Genomic DNA, 17,243 nt, shown 5'->3' with positions numbered 1-17,243 from the left:
CTGTGTGTGAGGGTGTGTTTGTTTGAGGTGGATGTCACTTTGGGAGGATGGTTCTTCCTTCCACCGTTGTTTCTGAGTGTTGATATGTCTTTAGGCTTGTGAGGGCACTGCTTTAACCTGCTGGCCCATCTTGCTGACCCTCCATAGATGTTAGTATCAGGCATCTGGATAGAGAGAAGGCCTGGAGCCACTTCATCGTGGATGGCTAACAGCATAGGAGGCCTTTCTGGGGTCCAGCTGTAGAAAAAGACAGGGTGAGAGCACCAAATTCTATCTGCAGAACCAGCACAGCCAGAGACTGCATGGGGCTTGGAGAGAGATTGTTCTCCTAGGATTAAAAGGAGTTCCTTTGTGTCCAGGCATAGAGGGAAGGAGGGGACCATGTGGGGTGGCACCTCATGACATCCACATGAATTTGCTTCACAAGGAAATGAGAAGGCATTGGGCCAACGAGATGGCTAAGTGGCGAAGATGCCCGCCATTAGGTCTCTTCCTTGACTGGGATCTCTGGGGCCCACCCACATGGTACATGGGAGAACCAACTCCAGCCAATATCCTCTGACATCACACTTGCACACACCCTGGCTCACACACTCCCAGACGTGCAACACCCTCACACACTAGTAAATGAAAATGTGAATGGCTTTCCTGAAAATTGCAAGGGTGTTGTGGGAGCAACAAATAGAACTTGTTAGTGCACAGTGACTTATCTCCCTAGATTAGACATGACCATGGCTGTCTGCAGACAGAGTGTCACTGTGATCCCACTATTTAAAACTACAATATTAGAAATGAAGTCTAGTTGTAACCTTTTGGCTGTTTTGCCTTTATTTGTGAAAGCTGGGTGAGACACATTGTAATACATCAACTTTGAGAGGTCGTCTGTGACTCTCAAATGACTTTTGACCTCTGTCATGGCTACTTCCTTTGTGAGCAATAATGTAGTGGTCAAAAGCTCAACATTTTGCAAGAAATGGCATGGAGGGAGGGAAAGGTGAGTGTTCTCTTCCTCTACAGTTGGCCTTGAGGAATGGGAGATCAGTGCTGAGCAGCCTCAGCTGAATTTAGTTCTCAGAACTCAAAAGAAGTGGCCAATGAAACTTCATCTGGAAGAGCAGGAGTTACCAGAGATCCAGAGGCTTGCCAAGTTCCAGATAGAGGAAGGTGCATGGTGTGTTTAGGAGTTAGAACTGCCAAGGACCTCTCCCAGATGTGGCCCGTGTCCTGCAAATTCAGTTAAAACTGACATAATGGACTTAGGGAGCATCCTGAGTGCAGGGCAATGAGCTATAAGTCAGAAAATAGGTTTAGGGGTCAGAGGTCAATCCACCTTCAGAAGGTGTCACAGGATGCTTTGGGCCAGGGTTCACAAGTCCTGAGTTAACTATTAAGTTTCCACTCATGAGCTGGGACTGAAGCTCTGGGCTAGGGTTTGTATCATCTTTGCCTGCTGGAAGTCGCCTCTTGACTGGAGCTCCACTGGTGGACTCCTGAACTCCGAGTTCACAAGGGCGACGACCAAGACCACGTCTTCCATTTGACATATGACCAGGAGATAGACCCAGAGGATGTGATGCGGCTATGGCTGGGTCAGACTTCTGGACCTCATTACCTTTCACATCTGATGATTGCCTGGAGGTATGGCACACCTGGGTGTTGCAAGGAATGTTACTGTCTGTGGCTATGGGCAGAAGAGAGCGTGAGACCTTGCGAAGCCGGAGATGCTTCAGGCCCCGAGTTTTCGTTGGTGCTTGGACCACCCGCCAGGTAGTAAGCTCCTGACTGGTAGGCCCCATAGCCTCTGTGTGGTCCACAACTGCCTGATCTTGGCCGCGTTTCCACAGCTCGTATCGCTCAGGCTGCAGGATCCTCACAAAGGCATCCATGGAGAAGCTCACCCTGGCCTCCCCACAGCTGCACTGAGAGGCCACCTTGCCATAGTTGATCCACCTCGGGGTGGCGAAATTGATGGCCTCTGCACAGTTGAAGCCATGGTTGAAGCCCGAATGGTAGCCATAGGGAAATGTGACCATGAACTCCCCAGCCTCCTGGGTGATGCGGCCAAAGGGGATGCCATTCTCCTTGAGCACGGTGGGTGAGATGAGCGCCACCTTGTGCCTCAGGAAGGCCTGGCAGCTCTGGGAGCTCCCAGGGAAGAGTTCCCTGGCCAGGCGCTCCAGGCGCCTGCCATGCTCAGGGGGCACAGCATACCAGGTCTTGGGCTGCCCAAAGTGCAGGTAGTTGATGCTGTATAGATCCATGTCCTCCGTGTGCCATGCAAAGGTGGTCTTCCACATGCCAAAGTACAGGTAGGGCGTGTTGACGCCCTCAATCACTATGCCGCATTCTTGTTCCAATAGGTCTTGAATTGTTCCCAGGTGGCCCACATTCCACTGTTGAGTCTTCCCATCAAACAGGGAGCCGCTGACGTCAGCACCATAAATCGGTGACTCATACAGGCGAGTCTTCCAGTATTTCCTCTCCAAATCTTCAAAATCCAGGTGTGGCGGTGTCTGGTATTTTTTGCTGTTGGCCAGCTCACGATACTGCCCCACTGTCATGCCTTTCTTCTTCTTATGGTATTGGGTGAACACACCTGCCTGCCCAGAGACTATTTGCTGCAGGGGAGTTGCTATTAAGATGTTGCTGATATTGTCATATGACTGCCTGGCCCGCCATTCTTTTGGTGGGATGACCTTGGCCAGTCCAGCTCGGTGTGCCCCTTGGGACTCCATGTAAGCAATGTATTTATCAAAATCATTAAACTCTTCTTTGGTTGGACGAAATACCATTATACTGCAATTTGGATTCTGAGCACAGGTGGACTTAGTCTTCATAGCTTCAGTTTAAACAACAAATTCCAATATATACACCGGATTGAGGAAGGGGATTTTTTAAAAAATTAAAATTACAATTACAAATGCTGTGGCTGTGATGGAGCAGAATGTCCTGACAGCTTCTGTGCATGTGCTGGAACTAGCTTTTGTTAGGCTTGCTCACCAACCCAGAGCCAGCACTCTGGCCATCCATGAATTCAGTCAGGGAGCCTCGGCTCTATGTTCAGTTGAAACCTGGTTCTTTCCTCTTGTTGGCTATTGGATTTCACAGACTAGGGTGCAGCAGAATCTCTTCAGGGATGTAACTAAATCACAGTCTGAAAGAAAAAAGGTTTGAAAATGGTTTTTAAAAGCTCTTATGAACAATGAAATTAAGCAGTCGACTGTACAGCACTTTCAGAGGTCTACTCCTTAGATATGTTAGTGCCATGGTCTGAGAGCGCTGACGGTATCATCCTGCTTCTAATAACCACATTCTGCAGGCAGCCAGCACCCATCAATGGTGGGTGGAGAAGTGAGTTGCTATAAGACTCTCCAACAGAAGACCATCAAGTGAGGAAGATGACTGTTTCCTGCAGGAACCAATTTTATAAATGTGATATCAGGACTTTTCTAATTCAAGAGGATACCTATTACATGATTCCATCTATGTAGGATTGAGACAAGACAAGGAAATCTATGTTCAAAAGTCAGTGTTCAATGTTCACAGAGTTCGTATCTCTGCGAAAAAGAGATGTTTGTGGGTGGGAGCCTAAGGAGGGGTTTACAAGATTTGCAGTTGTTAATCTGTTCCGAACCCAGATACTGCTTCACATTTATCAGAATGGCTTGCTGTAATCCTTCATCTAGCAGGAGGGTCTTTACAAGCTTCTCTATATTACCTTCAATAGTTTAAAGAAATGAGTGCCTATGCCAGAGAGGTGTGAATACCTGGATCAGAAGGAAAAGGTGCATAGAAATGAACCAAACATTCAGTCAAAACAATCTAGGTGCCGGGCGGTGGTGGCGCACGCCTTTAATCCCAGCACTTGGGAGGCAGAGGCAGGCGGATTTCTGAGTTCGAGGCCAGCCTGGTCTACAGAGTGAGTTCCAAGACAGCCAGGACTACACAGAGAAACCCTGTCTCGAAAAACCAAAACCAAAAACAAAAACAAAAAACAAAACAAAACAAAAGAAAAAAAAACAATCTAGGTAATTAGAACCTGAAGTGAAAAGAAGATATTAAGAAAAAAAGAACATTAAATACAGGCCAGGCGTTTGCTTAACTCACATTGTGTGATTTTATGGTCATATAAATGTTTTTGCATAGTTGCTCCTACACAGCCCAGTACAGGAGGATGGAACTTTATGAGTAAGGGCTGCCCAAACATATAAGAAAAGGAAATGGGAGGTGTCCAGTCGGGTCAGTGTATCTCCATGGCCAGGCGTCAGAGAGAAAGTCTACAGAATGTTTGTGGTCAGAGGGAAGATCAAGTGCATGATAATGATTGATCATCTAATCTATCCTAGATCAGAAACAAAAACAGAAGAGAGCATTGAGGGCCGTGAGGGAGGAGGAGATGCCATTCCACTCTATTCTCAGGCTAATGTTTTTTTCCATCAGGTCAAATATTTCTGTTAGGGTGCTGGGACTGGTGAGGTTGAAAGCGTGGCACACCAAAAGTGATTTGTAAATGAGACACATCTTAAACTCAATACTTTCTTATGCCTTGATATCTTCCCTAGTTTTTAATTTGTGCTGTTAATCAAACTGTTTCTCTCCTTACACAATCTTTCTCCTCACATCCTTAATTTTTCTACTCTACCCTTTCCTAACTAGATGGACTTGACCCTCATCTTCCTTTTTGTCTCAGCAAAACCCATCATCCCCTCTCATCTCCTGCAGCTCTTTAGAAATGTATCTCATCAACCTTCATTTGCCAGGACCTTTACTGAAACGGTTTCCTATCCTACCCCTTGCAGCCTCATAGCTATTCCGTGGTGTTGGCTCAGCCAGCAGCATCCCTACTTAATGTAGGCTGATGTAGAGATGATGATAAGAAACCCGGTTAGCTTGTCTTCCATCCCAGTTTCTCTCTGGTCCTGCTTTGTCTTCCATACAGTGTACCGAGAGCTTCGTCTGGGCACCACCCTCTTTCCTCAAGATCTGGGGACTTTGTTGGAGGCACTTAGGATACTTTTATTAGAGATAGAATTAAATGAGCCCCATCGGTCCACAGAGCCCTGTCTCCCCTTGGTTGCACCCCATCTCTCCTGCTCTCCTCCCAGGGCAGGCTACTCCTTTCCAGAGTCTCAGAACTTCAGCTCCTTCCCTTGGCACTCTCCCACCTTCACTTTGGACTGCAGTCGGTTAAGCAAGCGCTATCACCACGGCCTTTATGAAGCTCAGTCACCAGTAGTTTTCCTGGGTAAAGCTTAAGACCTCCTTGACAAACTGACTTCCCCCACTAGATGCCACTCTGGGAGTACCTTAACCTTACTCATGGCTGTGTTTAGTGGTCACAGTCCTTGATCTCCAGGACACTTCCTCTTCTCTAGATCTTCTTTTGTTACTTGGACCCACCAGCACTACCCTCATACCACATACATGCAACCTTCTCTCGTCACTCAGATCTCCAGCTGAGCTTTCCACTTAGCATGCTGTTGGCACTTGTTGGTACTGATCTCTGTCCCTTTGTATGACTCCCTATCACAGCCCCTTTACTACCCATGCTCTCAACTTTGCTCCTCTGTGTTGGATCTTCCACTGAGGCCTTGAAAGTCAACTATGAAGGACAAGTGGACCATTTCCCCTTGAAACTAATTCTGGTGGACATCTTTATTTACACCAGTGGTAACACAGCTATCCTAGTCACCACTGATGCAGCCTCAAGATGCAGCCTATTTTCCTCCACCAGCCTTGAAGGTTGAACTACCATCAATACTCCATGCATCATGTAATAACTCCCTATCTTACTCCAAGTTTTTAATCTTAAAAATTACCTATAGGGCTAGAGAGATTGCTTTGTGGGTAAAGTCCTTGCTGTGAAAACATGAGGACCAGAGAGTCTCTATCTCCAGGGCCTTTGTACAAGTCAGGCATGGTGCTGTGTCTGTAACCCCAGAGCTGAAGAGTGGGGGCAGAGATAAACTGGTGGGGGGAGGTGGGTAGTCCAGCCTAAATAACTAACTTCTGGTTCAATGAAAGACCATATCTCAAAAAGGAAAGAAAATGGAGAATGATAAAGACACCTGAGATGTACTTCTGACCTCTACATAGGCACATAGGGACAAGTGCACACCCATTCAAATGTGCACATCCAGGCGTGTAAAACACACGCATATGATTTTTTAAATTACTTTGATATATACAATCAAGTTTAAATATATAGGCAAATATCACATTCGTCTGAAAACATGGTCTGAAAAGAGATCATTTAAAAGGAGAGTTAAATGCCACACTGAGGATCTTTTCTCCAAGATGTAATAGAAATGATTGCTGTTAACACAAGTCCCCATTTCTAACTGAATATTCAGTTAAGTGGGGTTTGAGCTGCTCATGATAGAATCGCCCAGAATCTGCCAACCACAGTTACAGCAACCCTTCAGTGCTGCAGCCAAATCTTAAATGTTCTTCTTCACAGGAACTTTGGCCCCTGGCTTCTCTCAAGTAAAGAACACATGTCATGTAACTTCACCTGATCCATGGCAACCATAGTAACAGGAACCTTCACCCCAAAAGACTGGATGGTTCTGACAGCTGACGAAAAGTCATTTATCTCATCGGAATGTTAAAGAATAAATGATAGGGGCTGGAGAGATGGCTCAGGGGTTAAGAGCGCTGACTGCTCTTCCAGAGGTCCTGAGTTCAAATCCCAGCAACCACATGGTGGCTCAGAACCACCTATAATGAGATCTGATGCCCCCTTCTGGTGTGTCTGAAGACAGCTACAGTATACTTATATATAATAAATAAATAATTGTTTTAAAAAAAAAGAATAAATGATAGCTTAACCTGAAGGATTTCTGGAAATTAGAAAGCCACTGCTCTGCATCTGTTAAAAAAAAAAAGAAAAAAGAAAAAAGAAAAAAAAAAGAAAACAATGCCTCTAGTCAGCCAGATTACTCAGTGGGTAAGGCACCTGCTACCCTGCTACCCTGCTACCCTGCTACCCTGCTACCCTGCTACCCTGCTACCCTGCTACCCTGCTACCCTGCTACCCTGCTACCCTGCTACCCTGCTACCCTGCTACCCTGCTACCCTGCTACCCTGCTACCCTGCTACCCTGCTACCCTGCTACCCTGCTACCCTGCTACCCTGCTACCCTGCTACCCTGCTACCCTGCTACCCTGCTACCCTGCTACCCTGCTACCCTGCTACCCTGCTACCCTGCTACCCTGCTACCCTGCTACCCTGCTACCCTGCTACCCTGCTACCCTGCTACCCTGCTACCCTGCTACCCTGCTACCCTGCTACCCTGCTACCCTGCTACCCTGCTACCCAGACTGGGGGTCTGAGTTCACTCTCCAGGACCCACATGGTGAAGGAGAGAGCCCCAACCACTTGTTCTTCCCTGGCATCCACACTTGCACCATGGCATTCTCCCTGAAACCCTCCACATAGAATAAACAAACTAACAATGCTTCTGTGTGTGTGCACGCACATGCGTGCGTGCGTGCGTGCGTGCGTGCGTGCGTGCGTGCGTGTTTTAAGACAAGAAAACATGAAGAGCACTAATGGCTCTCTCCACTGCAGCCCTGGCACATACTGTAGAAGAGGAAAACACGACTTACATGCTATTTGCATGTTCCAAATCTATTGCTTTACATGGGAATTACTGGCACCAAGCCTCAAATACTATCCACCATTTATTCACACAGCATCATTTTTTATTGACCGTTAATTTATCATTCATCAATCATAATGCTCAATAGCTGAAAAGTTCAGTTGAAAAGGTGGAAAAAGAATTACAGAAATGATTCACCTCTCCCTCTATGGACAGTTATTTGTTCACATGTCCACAGTTACTACCAAGCACTTACATGCATATATTCACCTCCTCTTCAAGAATCTGAAACAGCACACACAGTAAAATATTAAAATTCCTCAGGTTGCATATATGTAAATGAAATGACAGCACTGTAGGACGATTGTAAGATGCTTAGCACTTAGTGCCAATGCTTTTCTATAAGAACCTATTATTCCCCAGTGTTGAGCAACCTTGTTTTTTTTTTTTTTTTTTTTTTTTTTTTTTTTTTTTTTGGTTTTTCGAGACAGGGTATCTCTGTGTAGTCCTGGCTGTCCTGGAACTCACTCTGTAGACCAGGCTGGCCTCGAACTCAGAAATCCGCCTGCCTCTGCCTCCCGAGTGCTGGGATTAAAGGAGTGCGCCACCACCGCCCGGCTTAAAGCCTTTTACTATTTGGTGAAGTATAACTCAAGAATAATTTGTGATTCTTGGGTCACTATGGTAATAACATTTTTAGTAGCGCTGGTCTTTGGAGCTCATCATATCTGCCCATTCTTGTTCATCCGTTCTTCATCAACAGTACAATGTTTCATACTGTTTGTGGGAACAGTTTACACATTACTTGTACATAGTACACCATAAGCCCCTCGGTAGATTTATTAATATTTCTGCCTATTGGCATAGCTTGTGTATTTCTTTAATTCCACTGAAGTTAAAATGCTTTTTTGTATATACTTTCCCATGTAAACACAAACACAAGTATTACCTTAATTTTATCTTTTTATGTGTTTATTATAGCTTTTATTCTGCAGTTCTAGAGACTTTTAAAATTGTTTTTGTGGCTTCTGGCGTAGCTGCTCATTATTCTTTTGTGCTGCCTGTGATGACTTTGGTCTGGCTTTCCTCTTTGCCCCAGAGAAGCTTCTCTCCCAGTATTCTTAAATTTGGCTAGCCTGGCAAACCAGACTAGCTTTATGAAGTTTCTGAGTTACTTTTTTGAGGACTTTCCTTGTCCATCTTTCTGTGCAATACTTGTAAACTGGGTGCTACAATGCCCATGGATCAAACCCTTCTGATAGTTTTATTTCTTCCGATTCTCTATTTTTTATTTGCTATACTGAATCTTTTGAGGTTTTTGTCTAAGATTCACAAATCTATATTTTTCCCTTTTGTTGAACTTCCAGTTTTGCAATATTTCATTCCTGTCGCCTTGGTTTTTATTGTGTGGAGTCCACTTTTTTACATTGATCTTGTTTCATACATTAATTTCATCTCTAAAAAATATTAAAATATCACTGCTTTTTGAGTTCTGTTCCTTGATATAGTCTCTTTGAAGAAGCTGCTTGTCTCTTAGTTTGGGTCTTTCACATGCACATTTAAATCCTTCCTCGGACACCTGGCAGTCCTTAGTTGGTTACAGATCAGGAAGCTGACTGAAAGTGAGCTCATTTTGGATGGTGCTCACCTGCATGGGGACCTGTTTATTTCCTCTAGGCTGGACATAGTCCACAGTAAAAGATCTCCCAACTTTTCTCCTGGGGGTAACAGGTTTGGTTCTCCATTTGAAGAAAAACAGCAGCTCAAATTTCCATTATCCCACTTTTTAAAATTCACCTAGCCGGGCGGTGGTGGCGCACTCCTTTAATCCCAGCACTTGGGAGGCAGAGGCAGGCAGATTTCTGAGTTCGAGGCCAGCCTGGTCTACAGAGTGAGTTCCAGGACAGCCAGGACTACACAGAGAAACCCTGTCTCGGAAAACAAAAACAAAACAAAAAAAAATTCACCTAACTTTACTCACTCTTGATGATCCCTGACAATCTCCAGTCCAGAATCTACCGTTGCCCCTGCTGTAGACCTGTGAACTTCAGCTCCATCTGACTGATATGTCTTAGATTTCAGAGAAAAGGTTTCTTTTCCAGAGGTCACTCCTGCCCTGACATCCTAAACCCTTTAGGTTCTGCAGAGATAACTGTGTTGCTTGGCTTTCCTGCTAATTTAGGACTCTTTCGGGATTTTATAAATCAGAATGTATTTCTCCAGTCAATTTCCAACTTGCACACTTCGCCACTGTCTCTACTGTACTTCCTTTGACACCTTTGTAAGTCTGTCAAAATGCAAATATTGTTACTGCCACCTCAAAAGGGTTGGGGGTGATAAAAAATGATGGCACTTCAATTTCTGTAATCATGGATTCTGTTTTCCGTACTCCATGGTTACTATTCAGCAGATGCCTAATGAAAATTGCTGGCATAGAAGCTCCTTGGAAGGCAGTGTGCTTGGCAGCAGCTTTTACCTCCAGCAGGCACTCAAACTTCAAACAGAAGGTAATGAACGTATCACTTCCAGAGCTGCGCTTATTCCGTTACCCAAGACATCTGTATGTCTCTGCCCCACAAACCGCAGGGCTCCATTCCTCATCAGGTGCACATAAAAAGCACAGCAAACCAGTAGCTTTTAAAGGCCAGTATTTTCTGTGGACATTCAAATTAGGAGTATACAGGAAATGTGCATATAGAGAAATATATTCAGCAGGAAGAATTGGGCAAGATCAGTAAAGGTTACTTTGTGACATAAATCCTGAATAGTGGGAAACCCAGCAATATAACTGTCACATTATGACGTCAGTGTGGTCTATGGTATTATGGAATTATTAACTTTGTTCTAGTTGCTTTATTCTGTGAGGAAACTGGGATGGTAGTGGTTGTATCTAGCTAAAAAGAGCGGCAGAGGTCCTTAATGCCCCTCCCCCCACCCCAACAAGGATACATCACTCAGTGAGTACATTACCTTGAATTGTAAGTTTTGGATTTGCTCCCTGAGTGAGTCTTTGAGTCTTGTGCATGACTCAACACTAACCCAGTCTCCCTTTGGCGTACAGTATCCTGGATGTTATAGCATACAACTGGGAGAAGCCTCGTTCATACACATCCTCTCCTTCACTCCTGTTCCTAAATACAACTGCTAAAATACAACTGCTGTGTATTTTAGGTATGTATTCAGCTTTTCCTGTGCTTTTAGGCTTTTCAATTGCAGATCCCTTGATCACCCCTACAATATGGAATGTACTTTGTGCTACTCCATCCCAAAACACAGACTATCCCTGAGCCCTCATCGATCCACATAAAAGTGGCCACAGGTGATTTGTGTACTGAACACTGACTGCACTACTACTTGTTATACATTTTTATTCTTTTTCCTTTCCTCTGATTTATACATACTCACTCCCTGATTCATTCCTAGAAATGTAAATCTAAATGCCCAGAGCCAACTAGGTCACTGAAGCAGATTTCTCCTTTCAGAAATATTCTTCTTAGAGTTCTCATGCTTGCTTAAAGCTGAACCACTCGTCCTAGGTAGTTGCACATCCTGCATCCTGACGTTTTCATCCTCCATCCTCCATGGATTACCTCTCTATTATGTTAGGTCCCTCGGGTCCTTCCTGATGGGCTCCATCCACTTGCTTTGGCAAGTACTCACTTGCTTTGGCAGGGAATGTCCACTGGGAACATCCCTGGAAGCCCCATAGAGATCAGAACTCTCCAGAAGAAACACACTGGGCTTTGAAGACTGCATCCAGAAAGAATGTCCAACAATCTGTACTGGCATTCATAAAACTTTTTCTTAATAAAAGCACCAAAGATGCTGAGCAAAAGCCATTTCCAATTAGAATTTATGCCTCTGCAAACTCATCACAAAGATAGATAGCAAAACTTACCTAGGTCTTCCTGGGCCAGTGTCTACCAGTCTTGCTGCAGTTGGTGCTATGTGTTAAATCCCGGCTTCAGCTCTAAGGGAGGCAAGGATCATGTCAAAAGTTTCCCAACTATGAAACAAGAACCCGAGTTATTGGGTGGCCATAAACACCACACCTGTATGCCAAAGTTTGAAATCTGAAATAAACTTGGTTCTATGCCGTTGCTTTCCTTTGAGAATTCTGAAGACATCGTTCTACCGGTGTCTTCTCAAAAATCCAAAAGCAAACTCTTGCTAATCCTTTTATAAATCCTGTGTATACTTTTAGAATAGTCCTCTGATCATTTTCAGCAGTTCTGTTAGGATGAGGATGGTGAATCTGCTCTGCTTTAGGTATGTATGCCTTACACCAACTCCTGTTCTGCATTTGCTGCGGTTTTCCCTCTGAATTTCTCCTTCCCTCCATGTGTGTGTATCATCTATCATTTGCTCACCAAACCTCACAGCTGAGCCTTTAACCTTATTATCTATTCTTATTTCCAACAGTTTGTTCTTCGTTACTAGCCAAGCCTTCCGTCATTTTCCAGTTCCAGAAACTACTTTGGTTGTGTGAACGTTCACTGTAGATTAATTGCTAAAGATTTCTCTTCTCTCTGAGAGGGTTAATTTGTTTTTAGGTACCATTTCCTCTCAGCACTGCATCTTTTCTCTCTGTATCCACTTTATGAGGACCTGCTGGTTTCCCTGTATCAAGTTAAATGCATTTAAGAAGCAGGCACTGAGTAACTATGTTTGTCATGAGTGCTCTAGTCGGATTCTAGCCACTTCCTTTGGAGATGGAAACACCTGACAACATCTAAAAGTGAGTCTAATTAAAAGACTTGAAATGTATAGCCTTTTTTTGAGACAGGACAAGGTGTCTCTACATATCCCTGGCTGTCCTGGGCTGGGATTAAAAGTATGTGTCATCATGCCCAGCTATACATTTTTTAATAAGTTACTGGAGCCCAGGAATTTGTGGTGTCTGAGAGTTTTATTGGGTTTTTGTTTTGGTTTGGGGGAGGTTGTTTTTGGGTTTTTGTTGTTGTCTCTTTGTGGAACTAGCTCTGTAGACCAGACTGGCCTTGAACTCACCACCATGTCCAGTTTTTCTTTTTTTAAATAAGTACACTAAAATAAAAAAAATAAGGCGTGGTAATTGATGATGTAATCTCAGCATTCCAAAAGCGGCAAGATGACCCTGAGACTGGGGCAACCCAGCCTAAGTGGTGAGTTCCAAGGACAGGCAGGGCTACACTGTGAAGCCCTTTCTGAGATAAATGAACAGAAATCAGATGACTCACAAAGCCTATAGTCCAACCAGTAAGAAATGGTAGCTTCACCTTTCACATTTGCTTCAGGCAGTTTGTAAATTTTTATTGAGACAGAATTTACATGTTTAGGTGTCCACTTCAGTGCTATTACGTGCTATTTGCCTGTGGTGCTGTACAATCAATCAGCTCTGCAGTCTAATTGTAAATCAGTCCCTCCAAAAAGCATGTTTCCATCCTTAGTCACACTGCCCATTCCCACCCACACCAAAGCAACTCAAGTAGTTTCAATTTCCCTATTCCTGATATCAAATGTAAGTGAAACCTGTAATCTGTGGCCTTTGGTGCTTAGCTTTTTTTTTTTTTTTACAGCACATTCTTGAGATTTGTGTTGTATTACATACCAGCATTTTGTTTCTTCTTATGACCAAATAGTGTTCTACAATGTACAGATAGACGGCATTTTACTTAGCCATTCATCCGTTGATATAAATTTAGGTTGTTCTCTCTCTAAGGCTATTAACAACAATGTTGGTATTAACATCCATGTACACGTCTGTCTTGAATACCTAAAACTGGTGAACCAATTGACAGCTCTGTTTAACATTTTGAGAAACTGTTATAGTGTTTTTTCAGAAATAACTACATTTTTTTCTCCCACCAACAGTTAATGAGGGTCAATTGCATAGATGGCCTCTCCAACTGTCTTCTCACTTAGAGAAATTCCAGGAGTGACTGTCTGGTTGTAACATGCACTTCCTTAGTGACTAAGTACATTAAGCATCTTTTCATAGGCTTATTCACCATTCTGCATATTTTTAAAGAAATTTCTTCTCAAACCTTTGTTTTATTACTGAATTATAAAAAAGTTTTTTTTTATCTTGAGTATGTCTTGTTTGTTTGTTTGTTTGTTTGCTTGTTTTTCGAGACAGGGTTTCTCTGTGTAGCCCTGACTGTCCTGGAACTCACTCTGTAGACCAGGCTGGCCTCGAACTCAGAAATCCGCCTGCCTCTGCCTCCCAAGTGCTGGGATTAAAGGTGTGTGCACAACAAACATATGTTTCGATCTTTTGGGGGGTGAGGAGGGAAGGTTGGTGTTTTGAGACAAGGCCTGGTTATACAGCTCATTCTTCCAGCTGCTGGGACTACAGGAATGTGCTACAACTCTCAGCAAAAATCTTAAAATTAGGCAAGTCCAATTTACCAATGTTAAAAGTCGTTGCCCGCCATTGGTGCTGTGCTGAGGCACTAATTACTGTCTCATCTGAGGTCATGAAGCATGTGCTGTTCTATTTTCTAAGGCTTTGATGTTTTAGTTGACCTTTACATCTATGGTCTCAATAGAAAAAAATTTTTGTGTAGGAATCCAAATTCATTTCCTTATACATGGATATCCAGTTGCTTCAGCTCCACTTTGTTTTCTGAAGATTGTTCATTTTTCCTTGAGTTGCCCTGAAACTTTTTGTTGAAAAAGCCAATTATTGCCGGGCGGTGGTGGCGCACGCCTTTAATTCCAGCACTTGGGAGGCACAGGCAGGTGGATTTCTGAGTTCGAGGCCATCCTGGTCTACAGAGTGAGTTCCAGGACAGCCAGGGCTACACAGAGAAACCCTGTCTCGAAAAAACCAAAAAAAAAAAAAAAGAAAAAAAGAAAAAGAAAAAAGAAAAAGCCAATTATTATAGAGCTTTGGGAATTTGTTCCACTGATTCTGTGAATATCAGTGTCACCGTGGTGACACTGGTGGCGCTAGTGGCCATCCTAAAAACATACTGATCAACAGAACAGCTCTCTTCTGCTCTTTCATTGTTCTAGGGGCACTTGCTAGTCAGCTTCTCAGACTGACCATTGATTGATTTATCCCATTACTGTTGATGGACTAGCACTTTCCAAGTTTCAGTCTATGAATTATGATGGAGGTTAACTCTTTAAAGTCAGTCGTGCAGCTGAACTGCTTCTCCTGTTAACTTGCAGATTTTCAATGTTTTGATGGTCAGATAATTCTGACCATTATCTTGCCACAAATACCTTACTACTGACCAACAACCTCTATTTAAATTATAGGTCACACATAGTTTAGAAAACAGTAAATGCAACTAAATGTATTACTTTTCCCTTATGATTTACTTCTTTATGTCTTGTTTAAGTAGTCTGCCTTCTTGAAGCCACACATGTATCTTTTTATTTTCTTAATTTTCCCAGTGGAAATCAGAAAAGGAGATACATCTGGAAGTAAATTTGGATAGCAGCAGCTAATAGAACAGGGTCCAGAATTTGAAATTCCCCAGTCAGATGCTAATGCAATTAATCATAACTTTGAGGTTTTAAATACAGCATAAATGACTGAGATTTAGTTATAGGTTTTAAATACAGCATAAATGACTGAGATTTAGTTATAGCTTTTAAATACAGCATAAATGACTGAGATTTAGTTATAGCTTTTAAATACAGCATAAATGACTGAGATTTAGTTATAGGGTAATTTTCTGCTGGAGTAATTTTTGCTTCTCATGGGCCTCCTTCTAGTTTTCTGACATTTTTGCTCTCTCTTATGTAGATACAAATGAATAAAAATTTGAAGTTATCATCCATATATGAGAACATGTGGTCTTTGTCTTTCTGAGCCTGGGTTACTTCACTTAATATATTTTCCAGTTCTATCCATTATCCTGTCAACCTCTAAATTCCATGCTTCTTTATGGTTGAAAACTCCAATGTGTGAATGTCCCATATTATCATTATTAATTCATCTATTTATGAACATGTAGGCTGATTTATTTTTCTAGCAATTCCTTTTTCTAGCAGGCATAAATGGACAAGTAGCTTTTCAGATGCTCAGGCCTTTAAGTACCTAGAGATGGAATAGCTGTGTCACATGGAAGCTCTAGTTTTAGGTTTTGGAAAAAAAAATCTTCATACTCCCATAGTGACTGTATCAGTTTGTATCCCATCAACAGTGAATGATGGTCTCTCCCTCCCCACCTCCCAAGTCCATTCCAGCATTTTTGTCACTTTCCTGATAGTTCTCCTGACATGGAGTGAAATGGAATCATTTCCCAGATGGCTAAGGACAGTAAGCACTTTTGTTGTTGTGTGTGCTGGGTATTGATACCCTGTCAGATGTATAGCTGGCAGATTTCCTCTCATTCTGTAGGCTGCCTCTTCACTTACTAATTTTGCTGTACAGAAGAGACTTTTAATTTCAAGTCCCATTTGCTGATAATTAATTGTCCCTATTTCCTGAGCTACTGGAGTCCTTCTCAGAAAGTACCTATTGCATATATGGTTTTGGGTGTGTTTGTTTGTTTTGTAGAATCTTCAGATTTTGGAGTCTTACAGTGTGGGTTTCAATCCACTTATAGGTGATTTATATGGATCTAAAGATGAGAGATAAAGATCTAGTTTCATTCTACATATGGAAATCCAGTTTTCCCAGCACCTCATTGAAGATAGTGACCTTTCTATTTTTAGCACTTTTATCAAAAACCATGGGACTTAGCTGTGTGTGTTTATGTCAAGGGTTTTTGTTTCCTGTTTCACTCATCTGCATGTCCATTTTTGTGTCTGTGCCTTTTTTTTTTTTTTTTTTTTTTTTTGGTTTTTGTTTGTTTGTTTTCCACACAGGTAAAATACTGTGTTTAGGAAAAACAAATCTTTGGTCTTTTCATTTTCTTTTGCTTTGTTTTTAGAGGTTCCATGTTTTAATTTTCCATATACCCCTTCCTTTGTACATATCTATGAGACTACTCTGTTGTATTTCTATACTACTTAACATTGAGAATTGATACACAGAATGTCACCATCCACAATTATCCCATTTGCTAAATGTGGCTAGATTTATAACTATACTTGAGCATTCTTTCTAGAGTAAATTCAACTCACTCCTATTGTTTTGAATTAGGATTACAATGAAATAACAAACAAAAAACGAAAACAGATTTCATTCAGCTCTTTGAGTATTCTTGCTTGTTATCTGGTATATGCTCAAATCTTGATATACTTCAACAGTACTTTAACTATGCAAGTGATATATCTGTTTCCTTACACTCTAAGAAGCTTTGGGGTGTGTGTGTGTGTGTGTGTGTACGCAGAATACAAACATCTCTTGATTTTACATTCCTTCTTAAACTATTTTTATTCTGTTTGACTGACTACTGAATTTATAATATTTCATGTATATTACTATAATTGTGTTGCTCACAGTTATTCTTTTTTGCTTTGGAACTTGACATAAGCCAAATTCTTGCTAACTAGACACATTCATTAGTGAATTGCTAAATGTTGCCTGACAGTAAAAATCCTACACTCATTGCAGATTTAATAAGAGTTGCTCTAAACTTTCATACTATCATATCCCACCATTTACCACCTAATCTGAGATACTTTTAAATATAAAGAAACCCAGGGATGACAGTATAAACCAGAATCTTATTGATACATTGAGTTAAAAAGCAAC

At 42.3% G+C, this 17,243-nt stretch overlaps 1 protein-coding gene across 2 annotated transcripts in view; it reads right to left on the bottom strand.

Moving 5' to 3' along the window:
- Positions 1-797: 797 nt before the first annotated feature.
- Kdm4d (lysine demethylase 4D) overlaps positions 798-17,243 on the bottom strand; it is a 26,160-nt gene continuing 9,714 nt past the window's right edge. Inside the window, exons 2-3 of one of the 2 annotated variants that reach the window (XM_076926052.1) lie at positions 11,502-11,573; positions 798-3,154 (exon numbers count right to left, since the gene is read on the bottom strand). In XM_076926052.1, coding sequence (XP_076782167.1) covers positions 1,308-2,837 — 1,530 coding nt within the window. In that variant the 5' untranslated portion in view covers positions 2,838-3,154; positions 11,502-11,573 and the 3' untranslated portion in view covers positions 798-1,307. The remainder of the gene's footprint in view (positions 3,155-11,501; positions 11,574-17,243) is intronic. The other variant, XM_076926053.1, reaches the window with a different exon arrangement.

This window comes from Arvicanthis niloticus, chromosome 27 (genome assembly GCF_011762505.2).
Source record: "Arvicanthis niloticus isolate mArvNil1 chromosome 27, mArvNil1.pat.X, whole genome shotgun sequence".
Lineage (NCBI taxonomy): Eukaryota > Metazoa > Chordata > Mammalia > Rodentia > Muridae > Arvicanthis > Arvicanthis niloticus.
The sequence above is the reverse complement of the archived record's forward strand: the minus strand, read 5'-3'. Positions and strand labels throughout refer to the sequence as shown.